We start from the raw sequence: 22126 nt of genomic DNA, 5'->3' as shown, positions 1-22126 counted from the left end.
AAAGTATGTCATGAGAACATCCGATGGGTAAGATATTAGTTATCTTATATTTCATTTCCTGACCTCAACCACTTAATTTCAGCAACATCCTCCATTAAGATGATCCAAAACAGTAAATCAATTGTTTAAAAACTGGGGTTAAAGGTCAAATAAACTTTGAATCTGATCAAGATGTTAAAAAGCTAGTCTGATCACTAGTTACCAGCTCCACTAGTCACCAACTGCACTAGTAACCACCTGCACTAGTTACCAGCTCCACTAGTCACCAGCTGCACTAGTTACCAGCTCCACTAGTAACCACCTGCACTAGTTACCAGCTGCACTAGTCACCAGCTGCACTAGTTACCAGCTCCACTAGTAACCACCTGCACTAGTTACCCGCTGCACTAGTCACCAGCTGCACTAGTCACCAGCTGCACTAGTCACCAGCTACACTAGTTACCAGCTCCATGCGCCGGCGGCTGCTGTCCTGCTCCCTCTGGCTCAGCTCGTCCATCTCCAGCCTCATCTCCTGCAGCCGCTGCTGGTAGTATCGGGCGTGTTCCTTCTCTCGAGCTTCAGCCTGGGCGCTCTGCTCCAGCTCCTCTCCCAAGCGAACCACACTGTCCCTCAAACGCAGCACCAGCACCTGCAAATTACACTACATTAGCAGCCGAAACCAGGCATGGACTAACTACGGCGTCAGGCACGGTGATAATTAATGTGTTGGAATTGGAAAAGCTTTATCTGATCTCACCTCAAACCTCTTGACTTGCCCCTTCTGAAACTCCAATTTGTTTTCCAGGTCACACACACGGGCCTCCTGTTTGCTGACTATGCTGCGCCCCACAGTGGACGACTCCAGGAACTGCACCCTGGACACGCACTGCTGTAGCTGCAGGTGGAAGACGCGGAAAGGCCGGGGTGAGATGAACGCATTTAAATTCAACGCGAAACCACGAGTAGCGGCGCTCCACCTGCTGCTCGCCGTTACATTAAGGCGCGCAACAAGGACGTTAAATGACCCAGAAAGCCATTACAATCTCATCTGCAGAACTCCCAGCAGCACATTCACTTCATAAAGCTCTTAGTGTCGAGTTTATTTTCTGCTCCTCAAACACATATCACCTCCTCTTGGAGCAAGCGTCTCTGTTTCTTCACCTCCTCCAGCTCAGCCTGCAGCTCTCTGATCTGAGAGATGTCACTGGAGGACTGAAGGGCACAAAGAGGGACTGAGACTTTTTCCTTTTTATTTAGGTTAGAAATAATAATAATAATAATAATAATAATAATAATAATAATAATAATAATAATAATAATAATAATAATAATAATACTTGTGCAATAAGAGCTTTGTGTTTCTTCATCAGCTCATTGAGATCTTCCTGGTCTTCCTCCAGCCTCTTCAGCAGATCCATCTTTTCATGCTGCAGCAGCGCCAACTGTTCATCCACCTGAACTCACACAGTCATAAAAATACAATAAAACATATTTGGACTTTTGCTTTTTTTTTTATAAGAAAAATAATAATGATTAAACAAGAGAAAATATAATCTTTCATATAGTTTAATATCTTAAAAAAAAGTAACATAGTACAATAATCTTCACTCGTGGTGACTTGTGGTTTAATAAAACTCAGATTGAAAATGTATGAGGTTTATTCTAAACTCCTTCAAGGTTCAACGAACAGACACGGGTTTGACCCAAAAACTAAAGGTTGGGACAATTATTAATAACAAATGTACTTCAATTGGACAAACTCATGTAACTCTGAGAGGAGTTTAAAAAAAATCAATAAAATCACTTGCTAAACAAATACAGTAAGGTTTGATTATTGAGTTTGTACTTTGCTAGAATTTCGTTTTGATCTTTTTTGAAAGAATATTCAGGAAAGATGATTGTGCTTATATTGATTATGCTAAATGCTAAATGCTTAGCTTCTACACTGTTTTAATCTGTACTTTGAGTTCCCACTGTTGATAAAGATTAAATATTGCTTACTATTTTTTTTTCTGTATTCATTCCTTTTTAGTTTTTCATTTGTTTTATTTCTGAGTGGTATCCATTTTTGAATTGTAAGAAAAACTAATAAAAAACTTGCCACTTTGAGTGAGTAGAGATTTTCTGCCCAGATGATTCATAGGTTAAAAATCCTGTTTTAGAACCAGGCTGGTAGAAGGATTTGACTGAAGAATATATGAAATGGAGTTAATATCCATGACAGTCTAGAGGAGCGATCACAGATTACAGTCTGCTCTGGCTGACTGAGGAAGGAGGAGCTGGTTTTCACCAGTCTGTTGGGTTTGAACCAGCATGCAGTCACTCACCACACTCTTCTGCCTGCAGATATTCTCCAGTTCCAACTGGGCGTTCTCCAGCTCCATGGCGATAGCTTTCTGCGTGTTCTCCGCCTCCAGCCGCCTCGCCTCGCTCTCCTCCAGCTGAACGGAGACACAGAGGGTGAACACGGAGCGCCCCGGTGACTCGGCCGAACGGCGCCACTCACCTGGCAGTGCAGGCGCTCGATCTGGTCTTTGCTGCCGTTGGGACGGTCCTGGCCTGAGCTGTCCAGGGTGGCGAGGAGCAGCTGGGCGTCGGCCAGCAGGGCGTGGGTTCTCTTCAGGTCTCTCCTCAGCTTCCTCTCCACGTCAAAGTCTCTGTGTCCCACCTGCAACGTGACACCGATTAGATTCTTTAAAGACAGAAAATGGGACCAGGGTTTGGTTGGCACTGTGTCTTCATCACACAAAAGATATTGGACAACAAATGAATGCGATTGCCGGATTTAAAAAAAAAATAATCACGTCATCTCCGAAGAAGCTAGTGTGTAGGTGATCCGCAGGGAACTATCCTCAGATCCTTTTTTTAAATGCTTTATCTTAAATGGAAGTGTTGTAGAAAATAAAAATAAAAATTTAGCTTTACATCATATCATAATGTTATTCCCTCATCAAAAACATACCTGGAGTGTTACTTTGGTTCTTTCATACATATCTGAATCTCCAGTGAGGTGTGCCTGCCTGCTCTTAAGCAGTTAAAGAGACAGAGGACCAAAGCCAAGACATCAAACTGCAAAGCCATAATTCTTTGCAGTTATGTTTGATATATACAGCATTTTCATAACAATTTACTTGATTGTGATATAAAAAGACAGTATGGAAAATACAGTAAAGACCTTCCATTAGGACATTAAATCTGTGACATTCAAATGTATGCTGATGACACTGTAGTTATCATGTATCAGAATGACAGGCTGTAAGTAAGACAAGAAGCAAACTAATTAATTATGTTTTGAATTAATTATGTTTATACCTCAGAAATCACAATGTCTGATGTTTCTGCTTCAGATGAGACACAGCTGGCTGTTCAAGAATATCATATCATTTTTGTAGTTGTAAAGCAGCCAAAGAGTTTGAGGCTCAAGAGAAAAAAGCTTGTGATGGTGTCTGGTCACAGAGCTTAAATCTGAAAGATTAAACTATTCACAGGTCAATAGAAGCTGCTAATATGAACTTTATGAATCTTTCATAAACCATTTTATGTTTAACCTCCTGATCTCATGCTTCATTCAAACCATAATCATCATTAAACACATGAAAAGTAAAGAACGCGTTTTCACAACAGAATTTTTAATATTGCGTCTTAGACTTTTCTTACCAAATGTCCTGAGAAGTCCTGCTTTTCTTCCCCAGCAGCAACATTTGAATGCCTATTAGACCTAGACTGCAGATGACCGCAGATGACTGCAGATGACCGCAGATGACCGCAGATGACTTGATCCTGAACACTTTGTCAGTTTGGCTACACACCAGGTCCTGTTCTAATTCCAGACTTGGTGTGAGTGAGTGTTAAATCAGCTGCATTTGTTTGTTTCGTGGTGAGCACATCCAGGCTCCAGGAGAGCATTAACCTGCTATAAGAGTGATTCATGATGGAGCGCTGGCAGGAAGTGGGCCGCTGACAGACACACAGCCGTAACATTTGGCTTCCGAGAAGTTTTGGAGTTCGACCTGAACCTCTTCCAGGCTGCTCTGTCCCTTCACTTCATCTCCAGTAAATACATTAAGCAATTTTTACCTATTAATAGTATTTGTATTTTCCAATATAAGCATAGACCATATATGAGTACATCTTTATAAAATGTATTGCAATCACAACCAAAAAGGGCACTATATTTTTAGATGTAAAATATGATAAAAGTTACTATTAATATACACTTATTTCAAGTGATTTGAGATATTTACATTAGAAACTAGATAAAAAAAAAAAATTGGTAAGATTTAATGTTTTCTATCTGGTGACAGAATGAAGCAAAATGAGCCTCTGGGAGAAACTTTTCTTCCCTAACAGAAAAACAGTGAGGGAGCTCACCTGCTCACACAACGTCGCTATCAGTCCCTCCAAGTCGTGCTTCTCATGAATCACCATCTGCTTCTCCTCGTACTCCTGCTCCAACTGCATCTCCAGCTGCTTCAGCTGCACAAATACACACACACACACACGCACACACACACACACACACACACACGCCTTCAGTCCAGGACAGCAGAGTGCGGTCAGTGTGTTCATTTCAACCTCTGGAGTTCTACTAGGAAGATGTACCAGGGAATGTTGCTCCAACCACTCCAAACCCTGGCTTTCTAACCAAATGAGCAGATAGAGGTTTAAAGCAGAGTGGCAAAAGCAAAAGAGGTAAATCTGCCTCCCCGGTCGGACCCACCCGTCTCTGAGAGGACTTATGGACGTCCTCCAACTCTTCTTCTTTGTCCTCCAGCTCCTTCTGATGCATCTGCTTCATCCTCTCCATCTCTATCTCGAAACGCATGTGGATCTGTTGGGTGAGAGGCGCAGATGAGGCGCGGCGGCCAGCAGACAGGTTTGTTCCAGCCCTCCGTCTCGCGCCCCGCCGACCTGCTGCTGTTGCTGGATCTGGGCGGACAGTTTGCTCGTCTCCTCGGCTCTCTCGCTGGCCTGGCTCTCCAGGAGGCGGATCTGTTTCTTCATGTCAGGCACCGAGTCCGAGGCCAGGTCGACCGGCAGGCTGAGGTCTCTGATCTGAGCGCACAGCTCCTCCTTCTGCTTCTGCAGGCGACTCATCTCAGCCTGGCTCTCCTGCACACACACCATGAACACAAACAGAGAAAATGAGGAGGCTGATGGCGCTGCGACTGACCTGCTGAAATGAATCAGAAAACTTTCCAACGAGTTCAGATTAAAAGTCTGAGGTCGTATCACAAGGCCAGTCACAACTGCTGACTGATAAATTATCCCAGATGTTACTGTGATAAGTGATAATATTGTTGTTTTTTTTAGACCATTTACAAGTAAAGTAATGGTATGCAAGAACACATTCTGAAAGATTAATAAAAGATCAATAATGAATGTCACACATTTTCCAATTTCCTAAATAAATAAATAAACAAAACAACAGAAACTACAAATAAAATGAATCATGAAGTCTCTGTAAATACAATAAGACCAAAGATCAGACTGAAGACTTTTGTCATCCAGTTTTTGGTAGAAAGAGAGAAAAGAGAAAAATCATGTTGGGCTTTTTTTAATTTACCATATGTTTCATTTATTTGTTGCTTACTGTGTCAGGTCTAAGTACTGGTTTATAAAAAAATAAATAAATAAATAAAATATAAATTTATTTTCAAAAAGTGCCATGAACCAAACACTGACATTCCTCTATGACACACAAACACACCTGCAGGCTGCGGCGCAGGCTGAACACTTCAGAACCCAGAGCTGAGTTCTCCTGCAAGGCTTTGTCCTTCTGCTCTCTCTCACTGTTGGCCTCCTCCAGAGCCTGGGCCAGCTCACTGTCAAACCTGCAGCAACACACACACACACACACACGCACACACACACACACACACACGTGCACAAGTTTGTTGGCTGTGAGGAAAAGTCTCATTACAGCAGTGAAGATGAAGATATTTCAAAAACACGATGTAATTAGAAAGAAGATTAATACACATTATGTATTCATTAAACAGCCAGAGATGAAGTGGAGGATCAGTGAAGCAGCAAGGTGGCGTGTGTGTCTGAAGGGAAGGTGAACCTTCTCTGTTTGCGTTCCAGTTCGTGCACGCGACTCTGCAGAGCATCGCTGAGTACTCTGGCATCCTGGAGGTCAGAGGTCACCCTGCGACAGTGGCGTTTCAGCTCTGACGCGCTCCTCTGAGACTGCTCCAGCTGGGCCTGCAGTGTTGCCACCTACACACACACACACACACACACGCACACACACACACGCACAGGTGGTGTTGTCTCAAGGTAACACTGCCGGCGCTGCCGTGCACGTCGGCGCGTCCCGTCTCACCTTGGCGTCGAGCTGCTGTCTGCTCTGCCTTTCCGTCTCCAGCTTCTCCTCCGTCTGCTTCAGGCGTCTGCGGACGAACTCCACCTCGGTCTGGCAGCAGTCCAGCTGCATGGCCAGCTCGCCCTCTGAATGACGGGACACTCGGGCATCAGTTTGTTCTGAGTCTCAGTTCATTAAAACTTTGTCCCGTCAGGTCACGACGCTTCTCTTGAGGAACTTTTAGTATTAAGTACCTTGATCCACAGGAACACAGCGCCTGATAAAAGCTACAGTTTACATCAGGAATAGTCGGGCTGGAGGAGAAGACTGAAAAACATTTCATGATGTAAGGGTTTCATATCAGCCGAGGTGAATAATTACTGTCTGTTTGTTTTAAATATCCGGTGACATGACCGTTCTTGTTTTATCCACAGTTTTCATTTCATGTCGTTTATTTTGAAGCAGCTATGTGACAAAACCATAAAGGGGCAGTATTATGTATTTTCCACACATAGTAACAATTAATAGCACAATCAAGTAACTACGTTACCTTCATTTGTTATAAAAATGCTCTTTGTATCAATGACTTAAAAGAAATTTGAGTTTGTAATTTGATGCTTTGAAATTGGGCCTCTGTCTCTTTAAAGACTGCTGCTCTTTCTATAATGAGCTGAGCTGATGCTCAGTTCCACCAGGTGTTTGCTAATTGCTGCTGGCTAGTCTGAAGGAGCTGAGTGAGGGACGGCTGCTCAGTGATGAGGAAGCTCTGAGGAGGAGCTTCACCTTGAAGGCGGAGCTAGATCCACCCTGGCGTTTTGCACAGCTGAATGGTTGCCAAGGAGATTAAAGAACTTTTCAGACATGCATAAAAGAATCAAAGCAACACTCCAGCTGTGTTTCTTATGAGGAAATTATAACATGATGTAAAACTGAAAGAAGACCATTTCACATCACACTGCCCCTTTCAACTGCTGCTGCACATGTCACTCAACAGGCTGTTGCTAGGTAACCAAAGAGTGATGCTACGTCCATTGCTTAGCTGACCATGAGAGGTTGGGCAGCTGAAGCCTTCCCCCGCCTACATCCCCCAGAATGCAGTGCAGTTCTGGATCAGATTCCAGCGAATATCTAGATATTGAATCTTGAATAATTTATGAAATATATTATCTATTGATATTGATCACATGTGTATTGCGATATATGTTGTTATTGATTTATCGTCCAGCCTATAAATCTATACGCCTTTTTCTGCTGTTTAACTGTTTCCTCCACCATCTCTACATAATGTTTTAACATTCCTGCACGTTTTCTCACTTTTTCACGTTTGATCATTCAGCAGCCAAACCTCAGTGTGTTTTTGCTTTTTGTCTTGCCAGCAGACTTTCCTCTCATACCTGTTGCAGCTCCTCTCTGACTTGCAGCAACTTGAGCTTTCTGCTTCTCCTCCTCCAGCAGCTTCTCCAGGGTTTCAATAGTAACCTTACACTGGTCCAGCCGAGTCTTCAGAAGTCACAAATTAAACAACAACAACAACAACAACAACAAAAAGACGTAATCGTTAAATTAAGACAGACAGCAGTCCTCATGCTAGAAGTGTCAGGTAACTTAGTTAGCCGGCTCACCAGCAGGTCCTTGTTCTCCCTGTTGAGTCGAAGCCTCTCTGCCCTCTCCACATCCAGAGCCTGACCCACTGCATCTCCTCGGAAACGCTCATCGCTTAGCTCTGACGTCACAGCGGTAACCTGCACATATAGATCACATTAATAGCAGTGAGCGTGTGTGTGTGTGCGTGTGGTCGTGGGTGTGCGTGTGTGTGTGTTGCAGCTCTAACCTTGGTCTCCAGGCTGTCTGCTGTCTGCCTCAGCTCGTTCCTCTCCTTCTCAGACTTCTCCAGGCGGCGCCTCAGAGCCGATACTTCATCCTTTCAGAAAACAAAAGAGAAGCTTTTTACTGAGGCACAAACATCCTTTAAGACACATCATAAACATTTGCTGGATGAATTGCTGCTGTTTTTTTCTTGCTTCCCATCACTGAGTGTTAGATGTGTCTGTCAGGTGATGCGGATGCTGCTGCAGCTCACTGCTGTTCCGTCTGTTTTTACTGTCACTTTAAAGTACAATGGCTATGTCTCTTTAAAAGAAACACATGACATTTTTCTAAATGAATTCTTGGATCCCTAAGATGCACCATTACAACCCATTGGGGGCAGAACTTTCTCATCAGCCAGACGGGTTTCATAGAAGGTTAGGATGTTTCTCCTCCATTAGCACATTGAGTTTCCCTGCAGGAGATCTCAGGTTTTTAAAGATCCATGCATGCTGCAACCCACCTGAACCCAGATCTAACAACACAGATGAATCAGAGTGAACATTTCCTACGTTAGGCCCATTAGGATTAGCAAAGTCATTCCTGTTCACTGAGTGTCAGAATGATGAAAGTGGACATTTTTCTGTGATGTGATGAAATTTAAATTTTAACTGTTTGGCCAAAGTGACCATCGTTATATTTTGAGGTAAAAGGGAGAAGCTTTCAAGCCTGAGAACAACTTCAGAACTGTACTTGGTGATGGCAGCATCATGTTGTGGGTGACTGGTACACTTTACATATCAGACGATACAATGAGGAAAGAACAATATGTGGAAACACTGAAGTAAAAACTTCAAAACGTCATCCAGGAAGCTAAAGCTGGATCTTCCAAATGGACGATTAACCTAAACATGCTGATTAATTAGTTTTAATGTGTCTTAAAGTTAGTCAACATCTAGGCTGCCTAGAAATCAACGACAACGGGCCACCTTGGCCAAGTCCAACTCTCAGCAGAAATGTAGCTGGATGGTTAAAAGTTTGATAAGTTCTAACAATCTGTGCATTAACTGAAGGTTGGGTGAGGAAACAGAAAGTTTGCATCTTGTTTATCTGATGAGAAAGAGGACAGAAGCAGAGAGTCTCAGTCACGCTCTGTGTGTGTTTTATTTCACCGGTGACGTGCAGGAGGGGATCTGCACATAAATACGAACGCAAAACCAATTCTTTAACAGGAAGTGAACTGAAGGAGGTCCATACGAATGTCTGCACCTCCTTGGCTCTCAGCCTTTCGTTGTCCATGTTCACATCGAGCAGAGGACGCAGCCTGCAGAAAAGTTTCCACCAGCTCCATTCGGCTACGGCCTTCAGAACCCGCAGGTTCCTCTGCAGACACCTCACCGCCATCTGCTGCACCTGGAAATAAACACACACACACACACACACACACACACACACACACACAGGCAGAAACAGTCATGTAAAAAGACTGAGTTAAAACCACATCTGAGATCATATTGTAAACTCATCTCATTACAGGAGGAAGTGGATGAATATTCTGGAGGCCAACTAAAACTCTGGAGCTCTTCATGAAGCTCCAGAGTTCAGAGTTTTAATTCAAAGATTTTTTCAAAATCCTCTATCAATTTATGAAATCACAGATGTCTTTGACACTCCTACCGATACTAATCACCTATGTAGCCAACGTAAGAGCTCTTTATTTATGTTGGAACCAATATCAACTTCTATTTAAATGGCATTTATTGCCTAAAAACATCTACATATTTTGTAAAAAAAAAAAAAAAAAAAGAAAAAGTATTCCTACATATAGATTAGAGTGAACTGGATTTTTTTTGTTTTTTTCAAACATTCTTAGTGGACGGAAAATGCGTAGTGGATTATACATTTTGTAAGCTGGATTTCCTTAACTGGTCCACTCAGAAAAAAGTTTCTACGGCAACATAATAAAACAATTAATGTGCACATTTTATATATCTGAGGTATTTAACAAGAGAGCAGAAGAGATTCAGTTTTTATGGTCTGTAAGTAAATGTTTTCAGTTTTAAAAGCTCTTGAATCAACATGTAAAAGTGTTTCAAAGATTCAGGACAAGAAAACCAGACAATATTATCATTGTCATATTCTTTCTAATCTCATATTAGATAATATTCTTTTCTAATATGTAAGTTTTTTTTTTTTTTACATTTTGAAAATCTGATGTATTATGCACACATTTGTTCAGTTCATAAAACCAACCATGTCATTCCTGCTGCACCTGAAGAACCACTTTGAGATCAGAAAACGTGACTGCAGGGCGCCCTCTAGAGGTGAGTGAACCATCCCAAAATCCAGGACTGTTTTTACTAAACTAAGAAACTAAACTGTTTTTCTTTAATTGTTTTGAGTCATTCAAACAGCTTGAGATGATAACATGTTCTAGTTATAAAATACCTGCACATTGGACAAAATCACAGATATTAAACCAGATTAGCACTTATTGTTGTTGATGAAGGCAGAAAAATTGTTAAACTGCAGGTTTGTAATTTGGAGATGTAGTTAATTATTATGCTGACTTTTCACCAATTCATAACTTGATTAGGATCAGTCTGTCCATGACTGCAGGTGGAAGTTAGCATGTTTTTGCTACCATGCATCTTATCTCTCCTTCTAAAAAGTTCATGAAGTGTTGTACATTGTCTGTGTGTAAACAAAGAAGAGTAAAATTTTTAAAAAATCAGACGAAGGCTAAAGAAATAAATCTTTATCTTAAATAAATCAGAAATATGTTCATAATTAGTTTTTATTGAAATCTTTTGGAATTTCTACTGCATGATGCAGAGCTGCAGAGCATCATGAATTATTTTATTCCTTACAAATCAAATCACTCAGTGGGGACAACATTAGGGTTTGTTCTGTAGTGAGACCTAGTAGCAGTTTAATTTTTTTTCTTGATTTACGGAGAGCAATAAAAATCATTACAAATTTGAAGTTAATATGTCTATTTTGGGGCTATTGTGGACACAAAAAAAGGAGGAGTACATTTCTCAGAAATTGAGATTAATCTCAGAAATATTCTAGGAAAAATCTTGGAAACTTCTGAGTTTGAAAAGAAGAAAATGTGGCAGAAAAAAAACTCACCTTGAGTTTGCGGTACTTCTGACGTCCCAGATGTCCCTTACAGGCGGCCTGCAGGTAAATCAGCCACCCGGTCACCTGCTGATCCCTCTGCTGCTCCAGGTATTGCAGCACACCTCTCTTCATAAACACCTGAGACCCAGCAGAGAAAAATAGATTTCAATCATAGCTGACTGACTCCCGTTTTACCATCTGATGGCCCCAAACCCGCTCTCACCCTGCTGGCTCCGACCACGATGCTGTTTTTATCTACGTCCAGCTCAATCAGCAGCTCTTCCACTGCCTGACACGCAAAGGAAAGAAAAAACAGCAGGCTTACTCTGAGTTTGTGATATTTCTGTTTATGTGAAGCGATCCACTTCTCTACCTTTCTCTCATCATGGCTGACAAACATGGAGGCGTAACGCTTCATAATCAGAGGAGAGAGAGCCTGGAAATGACACCTGAAGTCACTGAGCGTCATGTGTTCTGGATAACCTGGAGACGGAGAGGAGAATATGGCTTGACATGCATTTCTATTGTTATTTTGTTATTGATTTGGAATCTGTTGGCATTTCTATCTTCATATGGGAGTTATGGAAATATGCAAGTTTGTATTTGTGTAATCAAATTTCAATATCAGATAATCAGAAGGGGCCCTGATGTAAAATCTGTAAACTAACTCAGTGACCACTTTATTGGGGATTGGTGTAAAAAAAAAAAAAAAAAAAAAAAAAGTAAAAAATCAGGGCAGCTCAGAAGAAAAAAGGCTCTAGCCTGATAACAGGAAGGTGTGCTGTGAGTGTACACTATGATTCCATTGGTGTCAAAATCATTTTTATTTTGGACCATATCAAAAACCTGAATGTTCTTAAAGGGCCGGTTGTGCCAGAATACACTGATAAAACCAATTAAACTGTTAAAATATCAATAAATAGCTGATAGTCCAGGATTTTGTGGTCAAGTAAGGCTGAGGCAGAAGACACTTAAACTCAATGATTTTACCAATTTTGAGAAAATTTGCAGTGAAATCAGAAAATAATGTGGATATTTGTTGATTTTCTTGCACTCTGCAGATTTTGGAAAAACTGAAAGAACTTATTGATGTGGAGTGTAGAGGGCCACATAAGACGCCATGGTGGGACAGATTTGGCCCCTGGGCCTTGAGTTTGGCACATGATCTATCCTAACCAGAAGTGGCTGTAGATAACTGAACTCACTCAGACATCAATACACACATTTGTGTGTATAATGATGAATGGGAATTCAGGGTCTTTGTTGCAGTTTTGAACTTAAAAATACCACACGTTCCCACCAATTTCACACACACTGAAAAAAACTCATTTTCAAACCAGGAGAAAGTAACTTTTTACACTCTCAGTAACTCATTTGAAGATTGATAGATTTGAAAGACCTGAATTGTATGATGTGTATCTCCAAACGTATGTTCAGCAGAATATTGATAAAGTTTTGAGAACGTTTTGTAATGGAAACACAGCTGCTGTTTCAGCAACTTTGCAGTTTTCTGGAAGTTTGTTCTGGATTTGTGGTGCATAGAGACTGAAAGTTTGGTTCTAGTAGTAGCAGTAGAGACAGTGATGTTACCTGTAGTAAATGTGTTTATTGTACACACTAAAATAATGATGCTAGTTATCATTTTATTGTAATTAAATACACACTCCCACAGTAAAACTAAGTTATCTCTCAATATTCCTTTGCATGAAATTTCTTCTCTTGGTTTTGTTGATGTATTGTCCACTCACATATTCAACATATTCAGAAACAGTATATATTTTTTAAATTCCATTTTTGGGACACCAGATAATTTTGGGTTATAGTCTGATCCCCGCATAACTGACAGAAACTGGTGAGTCATCAATAAGTCCTTTCAGTTTTTCCACAGTTTTTGTTCAGTTCTAGGTTGTACTGTTTGATGCCTGGCCTCTCTGAACATCTTAACTCCTGTGTTCGTACGCAAAGCTGGTCTGAGGTGAAGGGCCGACCTGTGCGGTAGAGCTGCAGGGCTGACAGGATCTGGGTGGAGTGCAGCTGCACTCTGAGAGCCGGCACGTCCAAACCGCCGCTGCTCGATTTTGCGCTGACACACTGCAGGAACACGGGCCGGGCTCGGCGGATCAGGTTCACCAGCGCGTCCTGCAAGGACCGCGAGACGATGGCAGCCGTCACGCTTCTGGGGTGACGACAGAACGTGGTGACAGTGGCGCCATACGTACCGCCTGCAGCTTCACTGCTATACACTGGGAGTGTCTGCGTATGGCCGCCATCCCGCCGCTGAAGGTTTTCCGGATGATTCCGTTCCGCTGCAGGGCGCGCTGGCTGCCTCCCTCCAACCCGGCCAGGCCGCGGCACAGAGGAGGGAGGGAGATCCTGCGGGTGAACATGGCCTTCACCACGCCTCTGAGGAAGGACAAGAGAGAAGCTCATCACTCGTTCCAAAACGGCGAGGCAGCTGTAAACCAAACTGATCTAATACATGACTCTTCATCAGCGCAGACAGAGCATCTGCATAGCGTAGCGTGGGGTTACACTTTGTTATAAATGACCCATTGCTGCCACTTTGAGTTGGACTTGTGTTAATTCAGAAGCAACACAAGTTTAAAGGTTACGCTGGGGGATGTTTAGGGTTTTTCAAAAAGAAAAATGAACACTTTACCAGAAGTGTAGGAAGTCTGGGTAGAATTGCATTGTGTTTTTTGTGGTACTATTGTGATAATGATAGAAATTAGGATACCGGAAACCTCATCCTACATCAAACACTTCTTACAGAAAATTGGGAGTATTTTTTTTCAAAATTGATATCTTTCCATTAAGCAAATTTATATTTGGGATTTCAATTTGAGTAGTTTTATGGTTAATGAAACCACAGCTACTGATGATCCACCCAGTAGTCTCCAGCTGCGTTTCCATTATGAATGTGCACAAAACATTTTTGATATTTTGCTAATGTTAAAAAAATAAAATAAAATTTTGCAACGGTGGTGTTTCCATTAAAGAAGAAAACTTAAATTGAGAACTCTGCCATGGCGCCAGCACTCTACATCTATCAGCCAATCAGAGGAGACGTCTGCTAATTAGCTGCTGTATACAAACTAACGTAACGTGAAAAAAGTTTGATAAAAAACCACTTCCTGGTGCAGAGACTATTTAATGAGAAATGTTTTGTTTTTTTAAATACCATGTTTCTATTAATCTAATTTATGGTATAATTCCAATTTGTGCAGTTTTGTGGTTAATGGAAACAATTACTGTCCTTCACCCAAAAGTCCTTATCTAACTGTGAACCTACTGAGTTAATTTCATTTCCTTTCACCACAACATTAAAAGCAACCATCTCACAGAAGAGTAAAATAAAATAAAAGAATAATAAAAAAAAAAAACAGTAAAACTTCTAGCCATGTTGAGGCAATAAGGGGCTGGTGTGTAGGAAAAATGATTAAAGCGATAATAACCACCAGAGAGTCGTCATGACAACAGTAAATGAAGACGGTCCGGTCAGTAAGTGAAGACAGGCTGCCTTCAGGCTGTCCACCTGCTTTTGGCCTTTCAGCAGATCAATATGCTGCAGAACTTTGTGCTTCCAGACTCACATGGTGGAGTTTTGGAGCAGAGTGATGGCATTGAGAGCAGACGGGTTGTTCTGGATCCGACCGAACCATCCTGAGAGGTCGTACCGGACCGGGTCGCGTCCCGTCAGGTGGCTCACCTCACACTGCAGCGGCTGCTCACACTGACGTACTGCAGACACACATACACACACGCACACACACTCCAGTTATGTCCCTCTGAAGGAAACCGCTTGCTCATACACATAGCTCTGGTTATATGGGTGTGTGTGTGTGTGTGTGTGTGTTTGACATTTACCAGTGTTGCTGTAATACTGACAGACTCTCTGCAGGGCGGCGCTCTCACAGGAGGAGGGCGTCACCATCTCTTCATCCAGAACCCACAGCAGACCTCGAGGGTCTCCATCTGCTGCCCGGACCTGAAACACACACACACACACACACACACACACACACACACGCACACATGCAAAATAATACACCCAACTCTTTTTTAGGGCAAAATCTGTCTTAAAAGACGTGTTCAGAAACGGTGTGGTGGATCTCGTACCTGCGCAGGCGACTGATCGATGGCGGAAACCACCTCTGAAGAACTGCTGTCTGGACACTCGAACGCCACATGAATCCTCTCCTGCACCAGAAAACACACACAGCTCCAACATCACAGCTGTCCTCTACCTTCACACACTTCACTCATCCAGTGGTCTACCCGTTGCTGGTTATCTGTATTTCTTACACTAGAAAGTCGTTCACTAGACTTTGATGCTTAGGGGAAAATGTGTGGAGCGGTGAAAATCTGAGAGAAGCAACTTTAACAACAGTTTATATACCATAAGGTCTTAGCCACTTGAGTGATTATTTTTCGGACCAACTCTAAATAGTAGTGGAAAGAAATGGCTTTCAAACCATTTTACAAATAAAAATGTTAAATGGCCTAGTCAAAGTCTAAGACTTTTTTTAAAAAAATGTAATCTTTATTTCACCAGGAAAATTGCAAAACTCTTTTGCAAGAGAATCCTGGCCAAGAGTGGCAGAATCACACGGAGTTTATAGAACATTCACGACAAAAACAGAAAAAGTTAAGGCTGTCATCAATAAATTGGTCAAAAGATTTCCCAGTTGAAGCTTTAACAAAGGAAATCTAATTCAAAATCTGAATTCTGATGTTTTCAGCGGCTCTCCATCAAACCTGACTAAGTTTAAAATCTTTCGCAACTGCAGCCAAAATTTGCATCAATTTCCTTCCACCTCATAATTTCACACTGTCTTCTGTTGGTGTGTCACATAAAATCCCAACAAATTCCACTGTGTGTTACCTGTGTGTATCTCTCCAGTGTGTGAGTGAAGGTGTGTGAGTGGTAGTGCTCCAGCAGCCGCTCCTGCAGGTAATTGTGACACAGCTCGGACCAGCTGGCCCCTCGCTCCTCCGCCGAGTGCCGGGGGTTCCTGAGGCCCGGGGCGTCCACCACCATCACAGAGGCTAACGCTAGCTGCTCGCTGCTCAGCGCTCTGGAAGCAAAACAGAACCGACGTCACAGCTGCTCCGGTTTCTGGCACCAGAGCTGTCAGGACAGAGATGAACCTCTCCATAGGTCAGAGGAGTCCAGAGCAATGGACTGAATTTTTATGGGCAAATCAATAAGGGGCTAATTTGGGGCCCCCGCAAACGTGGTTAATTGAAGATTTTTATTTTTTTTTAAGTTAGGTGCAATATAAAATATTCATATTTTAATGAACAGCCCTATAGCATTTTCTTTGATTTTATAGTAAAAACTGACCACATCTATCCTGTGACTTTCACTCTAAAGAGTTCTAATCTGCATTTTTATCTTTGCTTGACCTTTATTTACACCGATTGTTTCATTGAGATCCAAACTCTCATTTACAAGAGAGAACAAATAATGACAAATACAGCAGCAGACAACAGACATGACAATAAAATACGAGAGCAAGTTTCATAACATTTTTCTTTGTCTTAAAAAAAAGTGTGAATTGTGCCAAATTAATTTCATGACTTTATTAAGCTTGACCCTATAAGAGACATGTGACCCAGGCTGAGAATAGACTGAAGGATGACTCGTTTTATTAAAATATTGCACTGCTGAGAAATACTGTTGAAAAAGCACAATCATTTTGTTTTTGTGTTACTGGCTTTTTAAAAAAGTTGTCGTTTTTGGCCTGTGTGATCTGCCCACCCGTACTGGAAATGACACAACAGGAACGTGAAGCACAGCAATAGTAGAAAAACCCTTTTGATTTCTACAAACTGAGTCCATGTAGTGAGGTGATTCAAGGCACATAGTGCTTTAGTGTTCTCTTTAATCTCTATAGAGTCACTGTTTAATCCAGCTCCCTTTTCTGGGCAACAAGCAGTGATTTTATTACTTGTGATGTTGCATTATTTAAAATGAGCTCCTACCTGTTGATGAGAGAGACGATGGCGGTGAAGAGCTCTTCATAGAGACCAGCAGCCATTCCATCCACACACTGAGCAGCTGTTAGACGGGGACCTGCACAGACCGCAGTCACACAAACAGAGGACTTTAGCTTCACTGAAACCAGGGCCGCTCCAAGGCTTTCTGGGGCCCTATGCAGATTTTCATTTGGGAACCCACATAGTAACATGTCAACGCCAGATGTGTCATCATTTCTAAGCTACTTTATGTGTATGTATGCTTACTATCATAAGCGTCATTTGTAATAAGCTTACATCATGACATGTTATGGTTATTTATTTTAACCTTACATGAGCAGCAAACTAACACAAAATGTGGATTTTGAAACGTTGAGTGGTTCTTAGGTGTGTCATATTCTTTTAACTATTTTATGGTGACACCAGAAGATGAACACTAAATTTACAGAAACAAGTTGGTTATCTTATATTTCCCCAACAGTGGCAGGAAGAGATTAACTTATAACTTGTTATTATTATAATAACATTAAAAAAAAAATAACATAAAAAAAATTCCATGTGTAAAAGCATTTAGTTCAAACTGAATGTTTGAACATATATATATATATATATGTTCAAACATATATATATGTATATATATATATATATATATATTTTTTTTTTTTATTTATTTATTTGGTGCTCCATTTGGTGCTCATGGGGGCCCCCTGGTGCTGTGGAGGCCCTAAGCAGCCGCCTACCTCACATTGCCTTGAGCTGTAGTTTAATGTCACATCTACTTGCTTCCTTTTAGGTTACTTTGTATCTCTTGAGTTACACATCTCAGTCATCTTTGATCATGTGTTTAAGATCGAAACCCCGTCAGGATTGACCTCCTGGTGACCCCAAGTTAAACTCCCTCCATTGTTTCCGTCCTTCCTCCACTCTGCCTCTCTGGGAGCGATTCCCCTCCAGTTGTTGTGACTCTCACCCTCCTCGGCCTCGTTCCTCTCTCTGCTGACTCCGGTGGCTTTCTGCAGCAGCTGTCGCAGGTGGTGCTTGAAGACGGCCGTGTCCAGCTCCTCCGCCTCACACCCCAGGACTCTGCTGGCTGCCTGAGCGCTGTCAAAGTTCACAAACTGTCTCCGGCCCACTGCACATCAGAACAGAGCGCTCTGCGTCATGAAAGCCTGCTGGCATACAGCTGGAACCAGATGCTTGCAGTAAGCAATTAATCGCATGATAGATTAAAAATGACCTCGGTAATTTCCATTCTAATGCTAAATATTTATTGATGGGGAATTTTGATTGCAGAGACATTATAATCCATTATATCAGTGGTTTCAGTTGTAAGTGGGTTTTATTTTTGGTTTTATTCTGGATGTTTAAACTACAGTTTCAGTGTCCAGTGTTCTTTATGAAGTTAAAGTTTATTGGTTTTTGAGCAGGAGAACTCAAAGCGCTCCAAAAACGACAATGTTATCTTTTATCGCAATAATTCCTGGGACAATTTATCGTCCAGCAAAACATGTTATTGTGACATGCCTCATTTCCATACACCGAATAAAAGCACACATACAATTTTTTCTCTAAAGTTAAATCAGTCCAAACTTCTCTTGTTTCAGGTCGGTTACAATCACCTAAATTATTTCTACGTGCTAAATACCAGAATGCGTAGCGAGAACATTTTGAAGAGATTTCTTTGTAACTGAGAATCTAAAACTTATAAAACCATTACTAACAGTAGGTGATGTTAATGTTAGCTATTGTACTTGCAGTAACAATATATACTGTTGACCTGCTCCTTCTTCTTTGAATTAGCTGATCTCTGTTCACTATTCTTCTTCCTCTTCAGGCCTCATGGTGAGAACATTTCCACACTGTGTGGACATTTGATCCACTTTCACCTGAGCAACATCTCTAATCAGATGAACCGTGTGGTTGAAGGCCATGAACTCGATTCCAGATATGTCATCAGTCACACACGCTAAGTCACACACTTAGCGTGTGTGACTGATGACGACGATGATGATGATGATGATGATGATGATGGTGTGTCACCTTTACAAGCCCCAGCAGCTCCCAGGTGGTAAATAGCAGCCAGAACGTGCCAGATCGCCTTCTGCTCTCCGGCTGAGAAGCTTAGCGTTTCCATGGCAGCCAGCAGCTTGGTGAAGGCGACAGACGCTCGCTGTTTTTCTTCAACCTACAAGCAGACAGACAGACAGACAGAGGAAGAAAGGAGGAGGCCTTCACACACCACCAGCTGAGTCACGTCACACATCAAGCAGAACTCTTTATGCTTGGTTTCATTTTTCCAGCTTTAGTCCCTCTTTACCTCAAATTTACAGAAAGATTCTAAAACTGATCAACAGAGACTTCTATTTCATTTTAGGCAGAGGAGTGTAAACTAGAAATGTTTGTGTTTTTAGCACTGTAAATATGAAACCTAACAACACATTCTAAGCTCTGCTTATTTATAAAAATAGCATTTTATCCTACATGAACAAAAGCATATGCTTTTTAAAACACTTGGCCTATCTAATATAAATGACATCACAGAAGTTATCTGGTCACAACTAACTCTAAATAATGAGAACTTGTAGCCCTTTTCCCCAACAGGTGGCACTAAAACCAGAACTTTAAAAAAAAACATGACACTGACATTGTTTTCATGGTTCTAGAAATGTAAATAGGCCTATTTATGTTCAGATTTAAGAACATGGGTGATTTCTTCATAGTTCCTTGGACTAGGACAGCATCATAGTTCCTGTACCAGCTGGAGGACACGCTGCAGTTAAGACGTTTCCTCAGGAAATGTGCTTATATGATGTATGATAACTGTTTATGTTTTACTTATGTATTATCTGGATGTTATTTTGCTATAAGATCATTATATATGTTACTATTGGTGCTGCAAACTTAAACACACTGAAAAAATATGAAATAAAACTCGAAGCTTCTTTTGATTTTTGTTCCGATCCAGACATGACGTCCTGCCCGTCACCACCAGCTAGTTGATTTCCTCGCTTCGCTAACTGCTAACGGCCTGTTGCTGCTGCGGCTCACTGACACACTGCAGCTGTGTTTCACTGCAGTGACACAGCAGCTGCTAATGAACGCTGTGGTTTCCAGTGTGCACAGCATGAGCTGGCTGACGATAGCACAGAGTCAGTTTTATTTTTAAAAGACACCTGTTGCCCAGCAGAGAACGATCTGGTTATGAGACATTTTAATTTCTCTCCAATACAAACAACTCCCAGAGGAGTTTGAGAAAAGTCCTCTGAGTGGAACGGCTGTGTGTCCTTTAGGAGTAAAAGATGAACCTTTCTGTGTCCATAAACTGTAGATCGTGACAGCAACTCTGGGAACCACTTTCTATGTGAAGTCAGGATTCTGCGCCGTGCAAATAAAATCCAATCTAGATTTTTAGTTTTTCTCTTGTTTACAACAATAGGCGACACTTTGAGAGCAGGCGCTTTGGCACGACCCAATGGTTGCCAAGGGAGATTCGAGGATGCATGAAAAAAATTATGCTGTGATATAAAGCTCAAAAAAGTCGACTTTATATAATACCTCCATTTAATGTAAAGTATTAAAGGGATGATCCAAAGGTAGGTCCTGTGGAACACCTACAGAGTTGCTTGAGATAATATTTATGATTTTATTTAATCCAATAAAAATCAAATTAATTTTGTTATTAATTGTTGTTAGGCACAACCAGTGGTTGCCATGGGAGATTAAAGCATTCCTCAAACCTGTAGCAAAGAATAAAAGCAACACTCATTAATGTTTCCTCATGTAACATTACAGCATGATATAAAGCTTAAAATTGTCTATTTTACATAATACTGGTCCTTTAAATTTCTTTTCCTTTCTATGTCTGGATTAAAACCAACAACCGTAAAGCATCTATTATAAACATATAGATCAACTCAGATCACGGCCTGTGTGCTGTAAGTATTTGCATTTCATGGTGGCGCATGGAAACCAGGTTTCAAAATGCAAACAGCAGAAACCGACGGAGGAGAGGAAAGTAGGAAAATGATGGAAAAAAACATTCAAGCTGATTTTGGAAAAACTGACCTATCTTATCAATTCCATCGAATCTTTAGCAAAATGATGCAACAAGCTGGCAAACCATCAACACGTAAGGTATGCATTTGTAGATCTGGAAAAATGTGTGGCTGAAATGTAAAACATGTACTTTGGTATGCTGAAAACGTTTTTTTTCTTACGTAAAACACAAAATCACAATTCCACATGCAAATTCCCAATCAAAAGGAAATCTGCTGAATTCATGGTCACGTGATAAACGCGTGCCATCTTCTCGACGCCGGCTCATCTCACCCGTCAGCTAACACACTGATGCACACACTGCAGCTGCTCTTTCTGTACCTTGGTGGGATGAAGGATCCCAAAAGAGTTGGAATCAGGGAGCTGGTGCAGCTGCAGTTCTGTCCTGGGGAGCAAGAAACAGGAAGTTAGTCGCTACGGGCGACACTTCCTGCCCACAGCATCAGCATCGGCAACGACTGTCTGAAAATACTTGGGTGATATGAGTAACCACAAGATCTCATTTCTCTTTGGGATAAATAAAGAAGTTTTTAAAACAGAAAATTTTATTCAGATTAAATGACTAACATAATTGGTTAAGTTAAATGAGAAACTGACAGAATCTATAGCAGAAAATATAACTTTGAGAACTAAAACTCTTCCTATGAGCACATGCCATTGAAAAGCTGCGTTGATTTCAAACATTACCTCATTTCTGAGCTGAGTCCCGCCAGCATCTGGGAGAAGACCAGGAAGTTGCTTTCTCCTGGAGTTTTCTGACACACTGTCCATTTATCCAGCATCATGGTCTGTGTACCGGAGAGCCGCACAGCAGGAGGAATCAGCTTCACCGTGTTTCACTGCTAATCCGTGCGTCCGTGTGTGTGTGTG

The 22126-nt window shown here is 41.5% G+C and overlaps 1 protein-coding gene across 2 annotated transcripts in view; it reads right to left on the bottom strand.

Annotated features, from left to right (window-relative positions):
* Positions 1-22126, bottom strand: part of LOC122847234 (unconventional myosin-XVIIIb-like) — a 46920-nt gene that overhangs the window by 12518 nt on the left and 12276 nt on the right. For both annotated transcript variants that reach the window (XM_044144728.1, XM_044144729.1), the window contains exons 10-39: positions 21944-22044; positions 21578-21641; positions 19241-19385; positions 18171-18332; positions 17207-17297; positions 16104-16296; positions 15338-15418; positions 15086-15206; positions 14812-14959; positions 13438-13621; positions 13207-13357; positions 11592-11701; positions 11442-11507; positions 11228-11356; positions 9362-9505; positions 8118-8207; positions 7909-8028; positions 7681-7786; positions 6308-6432; positions 6047-6201; positions 5690-5813; positions 4891-5091; positions 4700-4810; positions 4351-4455; positions 2486-2647; positions 2307-2420; positions 1317-1433; positions 1108-1191; positions 737-874; positions 443-628 (exon numbers count right to left, since the gene is read on the bottom strand). In XM_044144728.1, the coding sequence (XP_044000663.1) occupies positions 443-628; positions 737-874; positions 1108-1191; positions 1317-1433; positions 2307-2420; positions 2486-2647; positions 4351-4455; positions 4700-4810; positions 4891-5091; positions 5690-5813; positions 6047-6201; positions 6308-6432; positions 7681-7786; positions 7909-8028; positions 8118-8207; positions 9362-9505; positions 11228-11356; positions 11442-11507; positions 11592-11701; positions 13207-13357; positions 13438-13621; positions 14812-14959; positions 15086-15206; positions 15338-15418; positions 16104-16296; positions 17207-17297; positions 18171-18332; positions 19241-19385; positions 21578-21641; positions 21944-22044 (3828 nt within the window). The remainder of the gene's footprint in view (positions 1-442; positions 629-736; positions 875-1107; positions 1192-1316; positions 1434-2306; positions 2421-2485; positions 2648-4350; positions 4456-4699; positions 4811-4890; positions 5092-5689; positions 5814-6046; positions 6202-6307; positions 6433-7680; positions 7787-7908; positions 8029-8117; positions 8208-9361; positions 9506-11227; positions 11357-11441; positions 11508-11591; positions 11702-13206; positions 13358-13437; positions 13622-14811; positions 14960-15085; positions 15207-15337; positions 15419-16103; positions 16297-17206; positions 17298-18170; positions 18333-19240; positions 19386-21577; positions 21642-21943; positions 22045-22126) is intronic.

The sequence above is a fragment of the Gambusia affinis genome, linkage group LG17, assembly GCF_019740435.1.
Source record: "Gambusia affinis linkage group LG17, SWU_Gaff_1.0, whole genome shotgun sequence".
NCBI classification, from domain to species: Eukaryota; Metazoa; Chordata; class Actinopteri; order Cyprinodontiformes; family Poeciliidae; genus Gambusia; species Gambusia affinis.
This window is presented reverse-complemented; position numbering and strand designations above follow the sequence as displayed.